The sequence below is a fragment of the Malaya genurostris genome, chromosome 2 (genome assembly GCF_030247185.1).
Source record: "Malaya genurostris strain Urasoe2022 chromosome 2, Malgen_1.1, whole genome shotgun sequence".
NCBI lineage: Eukaryota > Metazoa > Arthropoda > Insecta > Diptera > Culicidae > Malaya > Malaya genurostris.
Window position 1 is genome coordinate 9,720,339 of NC_080571.1, and position 16,615 is coordinate 9,736,953.

The window sequence follows — 16,615 nt, forward strand, 5'->3', positions numbered from 1 at the left end:
CGTTCCAACTTTTTTTCAGGTTTGGTGCTCCGCGTAACGTTTGCAGGCTTGGTATTAGGAGTGTTAATTTAACGTTGTTTTCATGAGGCGGAAGAGAAATATTGATCCGAGACCTTAAATTTGTTTAGTGTTTTTGCCGGTTTTGGTTTCTCAAAAGACATTTTAGGGGAGTTGCACATACAACAAAAACCGATTCGTGTCAAGATCTGAGAAATACCACGTGCGCAAGATTAAAACGTTGTTTTGTTGTCAACAGATGGCGTTCAAAACCTGTTTAAGTATATTTTGATTCTAAAGCGCTATTTTGTTCAAAACATCTGTTTACTTGGTTTAGAGCTAGAAACATACTTTATTTCGTGTTGAACATGTCGAATTTCTAGCCACATAAAGGGCATTATCGGCAGATGATGATTTTCTTTTTTAGTCTAAAGAAAAAAGCAACTGAAAATCATTGATTTCTTGCACTTCTGGTAAACATGGAAGCATGTCAGTTTTTTTTCTTATTCACGTCATCTAGTTATGTCTGACATTACTCACACACCTTTTTTCGGGCTTTTCAAGCTGATCACTATAAAGCGATTGCAAACGAATCTAGGGATACGAACCGAAGGACACTCCAGTAGTTTTTGTGTGACACGTTATGTTTAAAACCCTTCACCAATGGTGTGCACACACTCACGATGTTGTGACTAACAAACTACTTACTGGTCCACGCAGCAGCATTAGGTACTCCTAAAATGTCTCTATTTCTTCTAAGTGTTGTACAGCTTTGTACGAAATATAAAACGTGCAAAAGTCAACAGTTTAAATTTTATCAATAATTATTTCTATCGACGCCCAAATAATCCTAAAGATGTTTTGTTTGATTTGGTTGTAACCTGATGGAGTACAAGAAATGATGCTTTAAGGAATATACATTCACAGCTTAACTTAAGGTGAATTGATTTTGTCAAAATATGAAAGTGCATGAAAGTTTGCGCTAAAAGTTACTCTACCTTTTTGGAGGATTCTTTGGTTGGCGGAGATTCTGGATTCTAGCAATTGGACAAAACGATAACTCAACACAAAATTAAGGCAAAACACTCCAGGTCCAAAGTTAGTTCACTTACCGAGTTTCGCTTCAGTCGTGCGATTTCCTTCTCCAACTCCGTGATCGTCTTAAGCAGCTTCTCAACCACTTTGACCGTTTTCAGCAGTTCACCAGTTTTCTCGTTCAGCTTGGTTTCGGTTTCGTCTAGCAGGCACAATTTGTCCGCCAGTTCCGATTTAGCTTCAAACAGATCCTTCTTGAGTCGTTCAATCTATATGGAAAATTGAAAGCAATAAAAATAATAAAAACGATAAAAACAAATAAAGTAACATTTAAGAATTTATTTTATAAGTTAGTGTTATTATTTCGCAGATTCGCAAACGCGTCTAACTCGGCTTGATTTTCTTCATTTCAGCAAACAAACTCTGCAAAGAAGACTACTTTACTCATACAGTTTGGAGCTCACAACAGCGAACAAAGTCATAAAAACCTTAATCTTGGCAATGTAGGGACTTTTGCTTGATCGACCCGGCATTGGCCATTCTTGTGAGACTGAAGTTTCCGGTTTTTTCATTCCTGCGAGTGAAATCTCCGGTTCGGAACCCGATTTCTTGGCAGCGAACGAAGAATGTAACGGTCGAATGGCAGATCGTACCGGACTGGATGAGTGTCTCATGGTCTGTGTCGGAAGCTGGCAAACACTGAATTTGGATCCCCAATAATCATTCGAAGAGGTTTGCGCTGGGGAAACGGACTCGAAACCAACTTTTTGTTTACCACATTTGACGTCAGCAGGAGCCGGCATGCTTTTGGGCCGTGTTTTGGTTTTCTCGGAATTGGCTTGAACTCGCAGCTGCTCGATTTCGGCTAGTAATTTTGTACGTTCACGTCTGAACTTTGCAGTATGATCGGCAAAGCCGTAGTGAAAGGAGTTCTTCATGGCTAGGATATCCTAGGCGTGAGAAAATGAATACTTAAAAAAACAGACTGATCTAGGAAAAAATAAACGATTGGCCATACAATCATCTCCCGAACTAAACGCTTGTGATCGCTAATTATCTTATTTTGCTTGATGCTTTCATTTTTCAAACGATCGATCCGTTCGTTCAAATGCTGATTCATTGCTTTCAAGACTTTGTTTTCTAAATTCAAATGAATGATGCGTTCTTCTTTCGTATTGAGTGAATTTTGAAGTAGTTTGCTCATTTGCTGAATAGAAATATTAGAGCTCTCCGAGTGTCAAATTTTTGTGCTAACTTACCTCTGCATCCGATGTGGATTTGTCGTTCTCTTCTACTTTATCTCTCAACTCGGCGCACTCGTACCGAATCTCGTTCAACTCCTTTTCCATGGCTTTAACCTTCTGGTCCTTTTCTTCAAGTTTCTGGTTCAATTCCGTAATTTTTTGACAGAGTTCTTCGTTCTGTTCGTTGCACTGTCGCAACATGTTCTCCATTTCCATCGTCTGCAGCTTATCCTCTACGCTGAGATTACGATGTTCCATTTTATCCAGGAAATCTAGCAGCCCCGTCTCGTTAAGTCTACTGCGGGTTAGATTGTTCTGCTGCTGGTGCCGTTCGGCTGCTTCCAGCTGTTTGTTCTCGAGCTGTAGCAACTCGAGTCGATGTTCCAGGTCCCCGATTAGCGCCCGATGTTGGCCTTCCGCTTTGCGTTGGCTGTCCTCCATCAGTTCCATTGCTTTGGCCGCCTGGCAGAGCAGATCTTGCTTGTCCTGCAGATCCTTCCGGAGAGATTCCACCTCGACCTGGGAGGAGAATGAAAAACATGAAAATTATTTTTACGATATGGTCTAGGAAAGAGAGGATCGAATTTAACTCTTCATTGCTGGCGAGTACTTCAAGGCAATCACCTAGGATTATTCTTATTTTAACTCTACTTGAACGATCTTAAAGTCATATTAAAATTTCACAAACTATATTGTTGTTTAATGGAGCACTCAATAGGCTAAGAAACGCATTTCTGTCATGCTGAGAAACAATAGAGTATCGTTCATCAATAACTCTATTATTGGAATTCATTACAGAATTGTTGAGGAGATTTTGGAAAAAAAAAGTTTCGAATTTAGTGGAAAACATGCTGACATTGAAACATCAATAGTAGTTGATAGCGGGCTGGACATGTAGCGCAAATGTCAGAAAAGAAAGTTGTGGTGCTCATTAGAGATTCAGAAAGTTGTCGTGGACGCTAGTGCTGCAGAAATTTTTTGTTGTGCAGACTTTGGTGGACTTTTGAAAATCGAGTTTTTCGCAGACTTTCGTCCAAATTTACAGACTTTTGAAATTGTCGCGACCTTTTTTTTTGCTCGCCAAGTCAGTTTAGCGTATCATACTTTATAGAAAAATTGCTAAATAATTGCTAAATGCAGATTTATTTTCGGATATACAGACTTTTGAAACCCTGTCTGAAGATATTTGAATTTTTTACCTAGCATCTCTGTTCTATACTTTATGTTTCAATACAGTTCAGATCCATTTATAGAACCTATGAACATGTCGGGAGTACAGGGTGCTCCATCTTTGATGTCGATATGTGAACATTGAATAACTTTAAGAAAAAAAAAACAACTGATTTCCATAAGTGATGTATTTTTGTTCAGTTTGGTTCCTTACAATTTTTTTTAGTTTTTGAAAAAAAAATTCAATTAAGTGGCCATCTTTATTAGCAATAACTTATAGTTCTTTTTTCTGCGTTTGCCATTACCTTTTCGAACATCTCGGGTGTTATAGCGTCGATTTCAGCACGAATGTCTCTTGAGCTCGTCAATAGTTTGAGGCTGGTTGACGTAAACTTTGCTTTTCAGATAACCCCCCAGAAAGAAGTTCGGGGTATTGTCAGATGGTGCCTTTTTGCTGCGATATTTTTTCCGATATGCACATTGAAATAACACAATGGAACGACTGTTTTCGATGTAAAGTTTCACTATTTCAGCGCGTTGTTTCGGTGTGAAGCGATCCATGATAAAAATAGTACTGAATTAAGGTTTCCAAAACATATCTGATGCAATCGCTCGGTTGGTAAAAGTGAAAGTTATTCAGCGTTTACATACCGACATAAAAATGGAGCACCCTGTATTTTCTGATTAGCCGAATTCCATTTTTTATATTCAGTCTTCGAATAAAGTTAGAGAAAGAGAAATTGGGGCAAAATGGGAATGCTAGTGGATTTTGTGGTTATTCTTCCATCAATTCTACGGTAATTTTTGCATAAGAAATACCAATTTTGAAAATATTTACCAAGATTTCTATGAAATTATTGAGTAAAATCGCATTTTTGATCCTTTTTCTCTCACTGTGCTATGGAAGAAAAGACACAACCCGCAAACAAAGTGCCCTTCAATCCTCACTGGGGTATATTACTTACATTTTCAAAAACATCACTAGACTATTCTGTTAAGAATTTTTTTTTCGATGTAAAATAAAATCAAAAACTTCTTTTGAATATAAACTACCATAACCTTCTCATTTTGTAAACAGTTATGTCATGTTAATATAGATTTAAATGTGGTAACGTTGCACGCTATACAAAAATGAACAAAGCACGCTGTGTGTTAAGCGGTGGTGTTTTCTTCTTCCGTACCAGCACGTACCGATGCGTACCGGTTTTGCATAATTTTGTATGAGAGTTTGAAATCGTCCTATTATTTTGGAACCGGAATTTGTTTCTGGATGAAATTGCACAGTAGACGAGACAACGAGAAATCTAGGTGAGTTCCATTTTTGGAGTTTTTCTTCACTATTACCAGTGCTTTCGGAAGAGGAAACCGGAGATTAGTAGTCCTAAAGTAGATTTATATGTCCACTAACTACCAAGGTCTGCCAACTAGATGAATTTACCAGTAAGTTTTATACACATTTGTACCTCGTTTCGCCATCACTTGGGGAAAATACTCATGAAAATGAAAATTTATCACTTATCGCGCTATAATACCGGAACTGGAAGTCGGATCAAGACGTTGTATTTGCATTTTAGTTTATGAAATTCGAATGAGAAATTTCCGAGCAAATTGAGTGAGCTTTTTCTCATAGATTTTCACATATTACCTTGTAATTCCGGAACCGGAAGTCGGATAAAGATAAAATTCAATAGCAAACTATGGGACCATAAGAACTTTCGTTTGAATCTAAGTTTTTGAAAATCGGTTCAGCCATCTCTGAGAAAAGTGAGTAACATTATTCGTCACATACACACAGACACAAACATATAGTAATCTCGACGAACTGAGTCGAATGGTATATGATACTCGGCCTTCTGGGCCTCCGTTCAAAATTCGGTTTTCACAGTGACTTACCAAAAACACATTTAACTAACAAATATAGAGGGTATGACACAATCGGCCACGTGAAGCTTGAACACTAACCTAAACCTGAACAGGTATTTTCTTGAATGAAGCAAAGCGGATCTATCAGGGTGTGCGCGTTATGAGAATGTTAAGAATTAAAAAAAACTCACTCATCACCTATTCATTGTTTTCATTGCGGCAACAAATTGAGATTGACAGGCATGGCAGAATAGGTACGAGAATAAGTTCTCCGCATGTGGTCAACACGATGACGGATCAGGTAATGTGCTACGTTGGAGTATTAGAGAGACTTTCAAATCCTACGAACAGGGTGGCAAGTGAATTGCCGATTTCAATTTCCCGGTTTTTTGAGAAAAAAATTCCCGGTTTTTGGAATAGGCTCAAATCGCTCCTGTTTAGTTTTTTTTTGTAAATATTTTCTAATTTAAACTTTAAACAGATATCCCATGTCCAAAAAGGATCATTGTAATAGGCCCGCTAATTGAGGACTCAATTACGTGCCAAGCATTTCGATGTATAAATAAAAAATATTCATAACATGTGCATATAAGAAAAGCATAAAGCCTTTTTCAAGTCATTCAGGGGTTTTGGTTACACGTAACCGATTTTTTCCGAGTGCACATAACTGTTTTTATTATTTTTCGGTATACATGATTGAAAATAAATCAATAAGGAACAACAATCCCAAAAACGGACGCTTGCCACTCGGAAAAAACAACAACAATCTATGCTTGCAACTTCAAATCATTTCGGAAGGAAAATTAAAAACGGCATGATGGCCAAGGATGGCTTTTATCGTATCAATATTCAATCATTGCCATCAAAGAGAGACGGATATCATCTCAGCAACAAAACACCGTCACGGTTCATTCTACATAGAATGGACACCAGTGCGAGAGCAAATTTCTCTCGATGAGCTGTCTGAGCATCACGGGTTAGCACGCTGCTGTGGGGATTCTCTCTGAAGCAACAAATGGTCGCTTATTCACGTTTTGCGATCTGATTCTATACGGGCAGTTGATAATTGGGATATAATCATTTTACTATTGCCGCTTATTCTAACTATGTGTTCCATGAACGATACCCTCAGATGAATTATCATGCTATGATTGTGATGAAAACCATAAAACCAATTATTAACAAAGTCCTGTCAGACCAAAAATTTGAAATTTTTAAGTAATAGAATTGAGTTTAAAATCATTAGATGTACGTATACCTAAGATTTCGGAAAACCGTTCGGCTGCCACGACTTGCTCTTTTAAAACACCATTTTTTCTAATGTATCTGTCAGTCAATAAACGATGTTTACGATTTCAATGCGTTGATGGGCAAATAAATCAAATCATAACTGTTAAAATGCACAATATATCGATCTGTTTTTTTTTTTCTAATATGATTCTAAATGCTCGTAGAGGAATCAGGAAAATAATCAGGAAGTACGATTTCTTCATGATAAACTCTTCGTGATGAACCAGTTATATTTCCGATAGCTTAACTAATTTATCTTCTATGAGAAATCTTTCTACAATTGATCTGATTCTAGCAGATCAATCAATAACATTCAGGGTTTCAAATTAAGCAATGATTAGTTCAATTAGTTATATAATTTACCAGCTTAGAACTAATCGACTAGAACACTATCGAATGTAAACCCTAAAATTGTTTTGGGGAATACAGATATAGCCTTATATAATTTAAATCATTACCTTATTGAAGTTCCAAAAGCTCAAACTGAATTCAATTCACCCTCATCTACATCAATATCATCGTTCTTGTGATCCTACTATGGAATAGTTGGGGACCTTTAAAAGAAAATTAAATATAGATTCACTGGACAAATCAATCCATTTTCTAAATCTTTCTAAGATCCTATACTGGTCCTCAGAAACTAGTTTAAACTCTCAAAGAAGGAACTCAAATACTTCCTGTAAACGATGAATAAGATCAAAGTCCACAACGCTCACAGAAATATAGGCATAACACAAATATTGTCTCAAGATGACATTACTGAGACAAATTATGATGAAACAAGGGCAATCATTGGCAAACTTAAAAACATGAAGGCTCTTAAAAATGTTCAATAATTTTGTTTGAAACTTTCCCTATGTTACCTTGAGATTTTGCCATACATTTTGCAGGTGTGTTGAATACTTATTCAAAAATTTAATAACAATCTAACAGAAGCATTTCAAAATGAGCTTTCATTATGCTGTTATTGATAACAACTAAAAAAACTCTGATGCTTCCTGTTTGATTTAAAACTGCCTGCAAGCCTGTAAAAATCGTTGGACGAGACATGGGGTATTGGCATATTTGGCATATTTCCAATGGACAATAAGTTATTTCAATACTTGTACAGAATATTTCGTTCAAACGCAAAATTGGGTATTGTCTCCTACTTTTCAATTGTTGAAAAAAATTATTTTTTTAACAACTGTTACGCATAGGTGAGTTAGTAATATTTTTCTCGGTTTTTCACTAAAAATCCCGACTTTTTCCCGGTGTAATCATATTCCCGACTTTTTCCCAGTTTTCCCGATTTTCCCGGTCACTTGCCACCCATGTCAAAGAAACTGTTTGCAATATGCTTTGGAAGATTTCATTAGAAAAGAAAAGAAATAGATAATAGGGTTAGCGAATTTTCTTTGGGCATCGGAAAAAATGCGCCACAACACAAAAATTAACTGTTTGAAAATGGACATTTAACCGTTTATTTCCAATTTTAAATTTTATTTAAACAAACTTTTAGTTCAAAGGAGCAAATTTTTTTTTTCGTGGTTCATGAACGGAATAGATTTGTTACTGAATGGAACCGATATGCAGGTGCAGGGACAAATTCGAGTTAATATGGGACTGAGATGCGAGTATAAGCGGTATGTATACACATTACGTGACAATGTGCTTGTCGTTTATTCAAACCGATGGTGTCACCCGAAATTACAAGTTTATAGCAACCGGACGTGTGCGCTCAATGAAAACAAATAACACCAAATTGACTATATGAGTGACAACGCGATGTATCGCGAAGACCTTGTAACCAGAAGTTTGAACAAGATTTTACAAGAGGTAAGTAATACTAGCCAAATAAGTAATTTGAGAACGGAACATATTATTATTTTTAAGCTATTTCATCTTATTCAAAACTCGTACAGCTGCTTCTCAGCTCAAATCGAGTAGGGTGTGATTGTTTTTTTGTCTTAAAACATAACGCACAAAACCAATGAGCCGTGGAAAATGATAACCCACCCACTCAATCGGCCAGGCCAGCATTAAGATTGCGACGTACCTTGAGATCAATGTTCTGCTTGAACAGATTCTCCGGCACTCCTGTCTCGGTCGGTGATGTGTGACCGTACCCGGGACCAGCGGTACCGCCACTCGTACTGGCCGCAACGGCTGCCCCCATGCCAGCATTTTCCTCCAGAAAGTAGATCCGCAGTTTCAGGTTGAAGTTTTCCTTCCGCAGGGCGGACATTTGCTCTTCGTATTCACGCAACGAACGGCCCTGGGCCGGTGAGCTCTGTCCAGCCAGGGTGCCCATCGATGGCGACCGGAAGCCCATTGTGTCTGAAAGAGCAAAACAAAACTGGAATTAGATCGTGGCTCATACGTTTACTACGTAGTTCGATTAGGTACAATCGGTTGGTGGATCCATACGACGTGAAGCGATTTGTTTGAATGGGATGCTCCTGAGCAATGAATATTTTGCTACATAACTTGTATGAAATACATCAACAGTAGCTGATGTGACTCGTTGCTGTTTTGGTTACCTAGACGAGCCAAATTCATGGCCTACGTCGTTTGAAGAGCACGGATGAGGAAGGATTTTTTTTGGAACGGAATTGACACAGAACATATACTCACATGAATTATCCATGGTGGCATCCTGTTGGTGCGAGGGACTTCCACTAGAAATGAAAAAAAATGACATGAAATGGGATTTCCTGAAAGAGTCCGTTTGTTTTTACAGTGTTGAGTAAACAGCATATCATAGGACTAGGCCAATAAACAATTTTCCATACGTTCACGCCTAATTGAGTGTGCGAACGTGATGCAGCCAGGCAGAGTGTATTAAATCACAAACAGCTGGGTTAATTGTGCTCGGATGAGGATCGGTGCTGAACATCGTGATGAGATCAGCTTCCAGTCTTTGTTGGATATTCACGATATCGTGGAATATAAGTACAGTATGAGCGGTTTTGGAATCCGCAGATGTGTAGATAATTTCAGCTTTAGTGGCTATTGATTCGTTGATGTCATTTCAACTGAACTAGATTGATTAGATTTCATGCTGGTTTGCTGTCATTTTTCGCCGTCAATTCAATTGCATTATCTTTCTTCCGCACAATTAATTAAGATCTCTCTGCAGTTCCCGCTGCGGCAACGGTCGTAAAATGAATTGGTAATGACCGTCTATTAGTGCGACCATTGACCGCGGAAGGAGAAAATGCTTTTTCTCGGGCCGGTGTTTAACCAAACTTCAAGGATTCCTAAATTGGAGTGAGTCGTGGGGTTAGGTTCAAAGTCTACGATTTTTTGTTCTGTGTTCTGTTATCATCAGTCTACAAGGTACATATGTTACAATTGTGATGTTAATTTGTCCGAAGAAGATGCCTGTTTTGAAGTAATCCGTTCGTTCTTATCTTTACGGTTCGGTGAGTCGAATACAGAATGGCAGTGTGGAAACTTTGCCAACATCAACATACTAATCTCAGTAGGCTGTTTGTGTATGCGTTATCCTAGCAACTGGTGCCGGCGGAAAGTATAATTTCGCACGTCGGAAATCGCAAATCTGCTCGGTAAACTCTCCGCCTCGGTACCATGAATACGATATACTTAGCTATCGAGTCAACCTATATGAACAAATTTTGCACGGTCATAAGAGCCAAAGTGTACATCGGGAAGAGCAGTTCGCCGTAATTGAGTCAATTGCTCGCGCAGTACGATGACACACAAGCGATGTGTGCACGATATTTGCTCGAAAGGGAGATTAGATATGAATGGGCAATTTTTTTTTTCATGAGTTGACAATTCTTACGAAACCGTTAGAGCTCAATTGATTCCTGTTCCGCTAATTTCAATTTCATACACGAAGACACCCTAGCTAAAATCTTATTTATGTTTTTAATCTTATCACGCATCAAATAAATCACGTTCAAACCGTCGATCAATCTACTTCCCACCCTTTCATCAGTCGACAATATTAAGCACTTGTCACACGTGCGAGGAATTCGACAAGTACAACATTCTGATCAGGTGAACTTCATCATGCTTACCCGAATCCGGTAACGCCGAACGCCGACCGTCGATTGGGCGTACTGGCCGCCGACCGATTGGGATTGTATTTGAAGATTCCGGACATGGTCACTCATTGATGAAACGCGATTCGGTCAGATTTCGTGCTGTCACACGCTGTGCGCCTACTCCGGTGGGACTTGGTTTGCACGTTTTTCTCCTTCTATTTTTTTCTCACTGTTGTTTTCACCGATTGGGAAAACGCTGTGTCTATGTGTTTAAGTCAGACGGAGTTAACTAATCAAAACAAATCGTAAATATTTCACGTTTGGTTCGGGCTAATGTTCACACTTTTTTTCTCAGGCCAATCGTTTTTATTTTGTTCTTTCATTTTGTTGTTGTTGGTGTATGTTTTTCATCTGCATCTGTCAGTTCTTTTTCTTGTTGGCGTTCGAATCACATACTGTACCGTTTTATTGGATTTTTCACATTCTTTCGTGGACATAAAAGCTCAACTTTCCCGATCTTTAATGTTTGCTGTAAAAATGTTCAATACCCAATCCATGAGCAAATATTTGTCAAGTGAATTCAGATTACGATTTCCGCGAACACCGGTTTGTACGAATGATACGAGTTGAACTTAATTCTTCACACTTTTATAATTCACAATCAAACATGTTTGAAGTGGTTTCAAGTGTAGCTGTTGAAACTTTAATGCTAAACAAACTAGAACTACGCAGGTTACAAATAGTTACTGATACGAGTCAAACTTCTTTGCAGTTTAATCAGGATAAGACCTTTTATATGAAACCAACATTGTTAATTGTCTAGGTTATAAATACTTCAGTTCGATGGTTCGGGATATTTTTAATAAATTGGGTCTGTTGAATGAAATGCAATATTGAATCAGTTGTAAGAATTTACTTTCACCTTTACCCAATAGATAACTCTAGTGGTGAACAAAAGTGTCGATCGATATAAACAATTAAAAGCATCTTTTATAGAGTGTACACTGGGGTCTCTTTTTACGCGGCTTTTTCTACGCAGACTTCCGAATTTACTCGGTTTTTTACGCGGATTTCGAAAGTTATAGTTTTTTCGGCATCAAAAAAAAATTTCGATTTTGAAAGTCTCAAAATTTTTCTATGTCCCAAAATCGATTTTTTCAAAAATTTTTTTTTACAAAAGTCGATTTTTTTTTAGATTACACCAGATCTGGCCGTTTCACGTATTTCTAAGATATTTGGCATCAAAAATTTTTTGTTTCTTTTGTTTGCAGGTTTTTTTTACGCGGATTTTCAAAGTTACGCGGTTTTTTACGCTAATTTCCAAAGTTACGCGATTTTTTTACGCGGTTTTTTGTCGGCATCAAAATTTTTTTTTCGATTTTCACAAAAAAATTTTTTTTGAGATTACACTTTCTGGACCTTTCATGCATTTCTAAGATATTTGGCATCAAAAAATTTTTTCTTTAGTTTGGAGGTTTTTTTAACGCGGATTTCTGAAGTTATGTGGTTTTGTTTTGCGCTGATTTTCGAGGTTACGCGGTTTTTTTTCGGCATCAAATATTTTTATCGATTTTGAAAGTCTCAAAATTTAGATTTTCACAAAAAATTTTTTTTACAAGTCGATTTTCAAAAAAAAATTTTTTTTGAGATCTGGATCGCATTTTTAAGATATTTGGCATCAAAAAACTTTATTTTCTTTAGTTTGGAGGTTTTTTTAACGTGGATTTCCGAAGTTACGCGGTTTTTTTTACGCGGATTTTCGAAGTTACGTGGTTTTTTTTCGGCATCACAAATTTTTTCCGATTTTGAAAGTCTCAAAATTTAGATTTTCACAAAAAAATTTTTTTTGAGATTACACTTTCTGGACCTTTCATGCATTTCTAAGATATTTGGCATCAAAAAATTTTTTCTTAGTTTGGAGGTTTTTTTAACGCGGATTTCTGAAGTTACGTGGTTTTGTTTTGCGCTGATTTTCGAGGTTACGCGGTTTTTTTTCGGGATCAAATATTTTTATCGATTTTGAAAGTCTCAAAATTTAGATTTTCACAAAAAAATTTTTTTACAAAAGTCGATTTTCAAAAAAAAAAAAAAAAAATTCGAGATCTGGATCGCATTTCTAAGATATTTGGCATCAAAAAACTTTATTTTCTTTAGTTTGGAGGTTTTTTTAACGCGGATTTCCGAAGTTACGCGGTTTTTTACGCGGTACGTATCCCCCGCGTAAAAAGAGACCTCAGTGTATTCGAAAAAAATGGTGCACTCAAATTATTCGGTAACTTTTGAACGGTTTAAGTAGAACACCATAAAATTCGAGTAAATTTTATTCTTAGGCCGTGGACCATCTCGCGAAAAATTTTAACTTTTAGTTAAATTTTTGGTCGAGTAGTTAAATTTAGCTAATACTTCGGCCCATTTCAAAGATTGACGGACGGAAAGTTATTTGAATTTATTATGCACTGAAAATAAAATTTTATCAAGTGGTATAATAATTGCAATATAGCGAATGTAAGAAGAACTTCGAGATAAACTTACTTTGTTTGACAATGTATCGGGACTTTGTATTGGAGTACTTTCTAATACGGAAAGTATAAGAAAAATCATGCAGACGAAATTTTTACTAAAGGTCTGAAATAAGAATTTTTCGTAGGATTTTTTTCAGTGTCGGAAAATAACTATCGAGTTGTCAAAAATAACCATGCAGGGGTATTTTTGACAATGACAAATTAACTATTCGATTGTCAAATTTTAACTAAAAGTTAAAATAATTCGCGAGATGATCCACGGCCTTAGGGTATTGTTTTCATATGTCACGTTTTATATTTATTCATACAATAGTTCCAGGAATCGTCCGTGAAAAAAAATTGTGCACTTGCATCTAAAATCCAGAGGTGATGGATCGCTGAAATGCTTGTAACTTTTACTTTTACTATCAGTGTTGGACTGCTAATGCCACCTCGCGGGTCAACATATTCCGCTAAGCAAACGCGGAGTAAATACCATTAGCATCTCACTGATTCTGCACCGAAGTGCAATGTCTTTTCGCCGAAAGAACGAAACGACTGACCGTCAACAGAATCATATCTATCATAAAGTTCCCGGAATTTATTCAGAAAAGTAAGAATACAAGATTATTCATCAAAATCGATCAATTGTCCCCTTCAAAGTATTCCCTATCGACTGCAACACACTTATGCCAGCGCTCGATCCAATTTACGAAACATTTTTTATATTCAGTTTTCGGTATGACCATCAGAGTCATCTGCGATTTTTCCCTAATCTTATCTCGGGCATTGAAACGCGTTCCACGGAACGGTTTCTTAAGTCGACCGAATAGGAAAAAGTCGCAGGGAGCCAAGTTAGATGAATTCGGTGGTTGCTGAATGGTATTCGTTTCGTTTTTAGCCAAATGTTCACGGATAACGATGACTTTGTGTGACGGTGCATTATCGAGGTGCAAGATCCACGAGTTGATTGCCTACAAATCTGGTCTTTATCGTCTTTACGTGAAACAAGTAAACGTCTCACAACGCTCAAATAATACTGATGGTCTGGCCTTGTGGAAGGAATTCATGATACACAACACCCTTGTACTCAAAGAAAATTGTGAGCATCGCCTACCTTTTCTCTCATTTACATTTACAGACTCACGGCCACTTCTGAAACGTACGAGCAACTGATAAACAACTGTTTACTTCAGAATATCGTTGACGAGACACTCTTGTAGCATTTACAATGTCATCGCACCATTGAAACCGCTTTTAACGCAAAATTTTATATAAACTCGTTGTTGCAAATTCAATTCCATTTTGGAAATTGTGCAAAACCGAACAGATGTACTCAATACAGCGTAACTTTTACAAATGTTCAGGTATCAAGCTAGAAATTTGATAGAATATCAACGACAGATATGGCAACCTAAAAAAATCTTATCGCGTAACTTAGTGCGCCACACGTTGGTGATTCCGGGAACTTTTTGATCAAGGTGACCATTTAGGTATGGTGCCAGTTTAGTTTAGTTTATGCAATGTGTACTATTTTACTTACTATTACGTTTCGTCTTGGGCTCACCTGTGCGTTTCAAAAAGTATCAGTGCTGACCAAGAAAAACTTTTGTTTTTGCTCAAAAGTGCCCATCTTTCAATGTATGGATGGTTTGTAAGTAACATAATTACTTATCTTAAGATAAAATTTCATCCAAATCAAAAATGGTGTTTTCTTGGGAATCGATTCAAAATTTTTCAAATCGATTGTTGCAGTGTAGGATTTTTTTCATAGTTTTGTTTGAAAATTTGATTTATTTTATGAAAAATTACAACACAACTGCAAAACATCACTTCGAATCCCCACTCCAATAAACTTTACAACGTAATGTATGGCGAAACTTAAGTCAAAACCGAATTTCGCCAGTTTCCTAGCAGTATAGTTCGTTACCAAGCTCAAGTTAGATGGTGGATGTTCGAGAGAATAAGTTGGCACCCGGCGAACGACCGCAACTAGGTTAAAGCCGGGTATCAATAAACGATAAAAAAACAAGTTGTGAAATTTGAAAACAAGCTCTTAACCTAGACGAATTGCAGATGTGGTAAACTAAGCGTTGTTGTGGTAACTTTTGGAACAATTCATACAGAAGAGTACCCTAAACGATTCCGTATTAAGTAAGCCGATAAAAATTCGTTTATAAATGTTTTTAATAGGTTTTTAGTGTGCAAAATTTTAAAGCGTATTTCCCGCGGTTTACGTTTTTAAAATCCGTTCCCGTCATAACTTCATAGCTACTGCACCGATCATTTTAAAATTTTGAACACTATTTCTGTACATAATTTAAGAGGGAGGTTCTTTCGTTCGTTCTTTGTATGTTGCACTAGAATGAGGTTTCGTAATGTCGCACTTTTATTAGAAAAATACCGTTCTTCAACAAAGAACTATTGATCACTCACTCATTTGAACCGTTCGCGCATGGATTGCCCATCCCTAATTTGTATTCTACAATAACCTTTTTACCGATCTTAATCGCAAGAAATCGCGTTTTCCTCTTCAAAGGGTTCCAAAAAAGCAATAAATATAAATTTCGGAGAACACTCCTGGCGTTAAAAAGTACAGGAGTGTAATGTCAGAGACATAACTGGATGTCGCGAATACGAATAAAACTGACACTCTTTTTTTTTGTTTCAATTATAGAGGCTTTAACATTAATGTCATTCGCCTCTTCGGGCCAGAAAAACTTTCTGACCCTATGTGCGGGGATGGGAATCGAACCCAAGCGGGCGGCGTGAAAGGCATCGACTTACCCATCACGCTATACCCTTCCCCTCTGACACACTTTCTTCATACTTCCGAATATCAATTAGTTGATCGATTGTGTGAATTGTGCAAGTTTTGCCTTTTTACACTACTAGAATTTGAAACGATACACCTAAACTACAGTACAGATTAGTTACATTAAACATTCTGACACACAAATATTACGAAATAACCAGTATAGTTCTTTATGATAAAATATTGGTGGTTCTGAAAAGAACCTTTTATGAAGGCGTTCGTGATGGAGAATGACGAATTGAGTTCAAAATCCGATGAATACCATTGACTTCCGATGGATACCGCTGAATTCCGTCATCCATTTCCAGGCTGATCTGTTGTCCGTGGGTGCGATACTGATGTGTTCTGTTGGAGTCTCCTGCTTCTTCCGCTTGCGGTAACAAGTTTTGTATTTCGCTTGGAAATTCCTCGATCGCACCATAATCAACACGATGACAACAACTGCCAAATTCGAAATGAATGGCTGCTGAGTCGGTGCTATGCATTTTAAATAGCAAATCATCAGGAAGTTCTACAAACTGCAACTGATTTAAAAATAGGCCGTATAGAGTAAAGTGAAGTAAAATTCCTCATAATTCTTTGGGAGTATTATTATGGTTCTAAAAAGAACCGATTTGAAGAATTCTGGAATTAGGAACTGGACCAGAGCCCAAGAACTAAATTCAGAACTTAGAACAGACTCAGAATTCAGTTGGAAGGTGCACT

At 37.2% G+C, this 16,615-nt stretch overlaps 2 protein-coding genes across 8 annotated transcripts in view; both read right to left on the minus strand.

Moving 5' to 3' along the window:
- Window positions 1-16,615, minus strand: part of LOC131432947 (centrosomin) — a 66,579-nt gene that overhangs the window by 11,342 nt on the left and 38,622 nt on the right. For 3 of the 6 annotated variants that reach the window (XM_058599597.1, XM_058599595.1, XM_058599594.1), the window contains exons 2-7: window positions 10,628-11,123; window positions 9,216-9,259; window positions 8,638-8,918; window positions 2,292-2,795; window positions 1,110-1,301; window positions 996-1,034 (exon numbers count right to left, since the gene is read on the minus strand). In XM_058599597.1, the coding sequence (XP_058455580.1) occupies window positions 996-1,034; window positions 1,110-1,301; window positions 2,292-2,795; window positions 8,638-8,918; window positions 9,216-9,259; window positions 10,628-10,713 (1,146 nt within the window). In that variant the 5' untranslated portion in view covers window positions 10,714-11,123. The remainder of the gene's footprint in view (window positions 1-995; window positions 1,035-1,109; window positions 1,302-2,291; window positions 2,796-8,637; window positions 8,919-9,215; window positions 9,260-10,627; window positions 11,124-16,615) is intronic. The other 3 variants (XM_058599596.1, XM_058599593.1, XM_058599598.1) reach the window with 3 other exon arrangements.
- LOC131432950 (uncharacterized) lies at window positions 1,328-2,236 on the minus strand. 2 transcript variants are annotated; one of them, XM_058599600.1, is made up of 3 exons: window positions 2,051-2,236; window positions 1,521-1,982; window positions 1,328-1,467 (listed from the first exon to the last, which is right to left on the minus strand). In XM_058599600.1, the coding sequence occupies exons 1-3, from the start codon at window positions 2,234-2,236 to the stop codon at window positions 1,417-1,419; spliced, it is 699 nt and encodes a 232-aa protein (XP_058455583.1). In that variant the 3' UTR covers window positions 1,328-1,416. The 2 variants fall into 2 exon arrangements, with proteins under 2 accessions (XP_058455583.1, XP_058455585.1); XM_058599602.1 differs by having other exon boundaries at window positions 1,377-1,982.

Coding starts and splice junctions, on each gene's coding strand:
- LOC131432950 (XM_058599600.1), bottom strand. CDS start 2,236: ATGAGCAAACTACTTCAAAATTCACTCAATACGAAAGAAGAACGCATC. Junction 1,983..2,050: donor GTTTAGTTCGGGAGATGATT/GTATGGCCAATC, acceptor TCTCACGCCTAG/GATATCCTAGCCATGAAGAA. Junction 1,468..1,520: donor CCTACATTGCCAAGATTAAG/GTTTTTATGACT, acceptor TGAGTAAAGTAG/TCTTCTTTGCAGAGTTTGTT.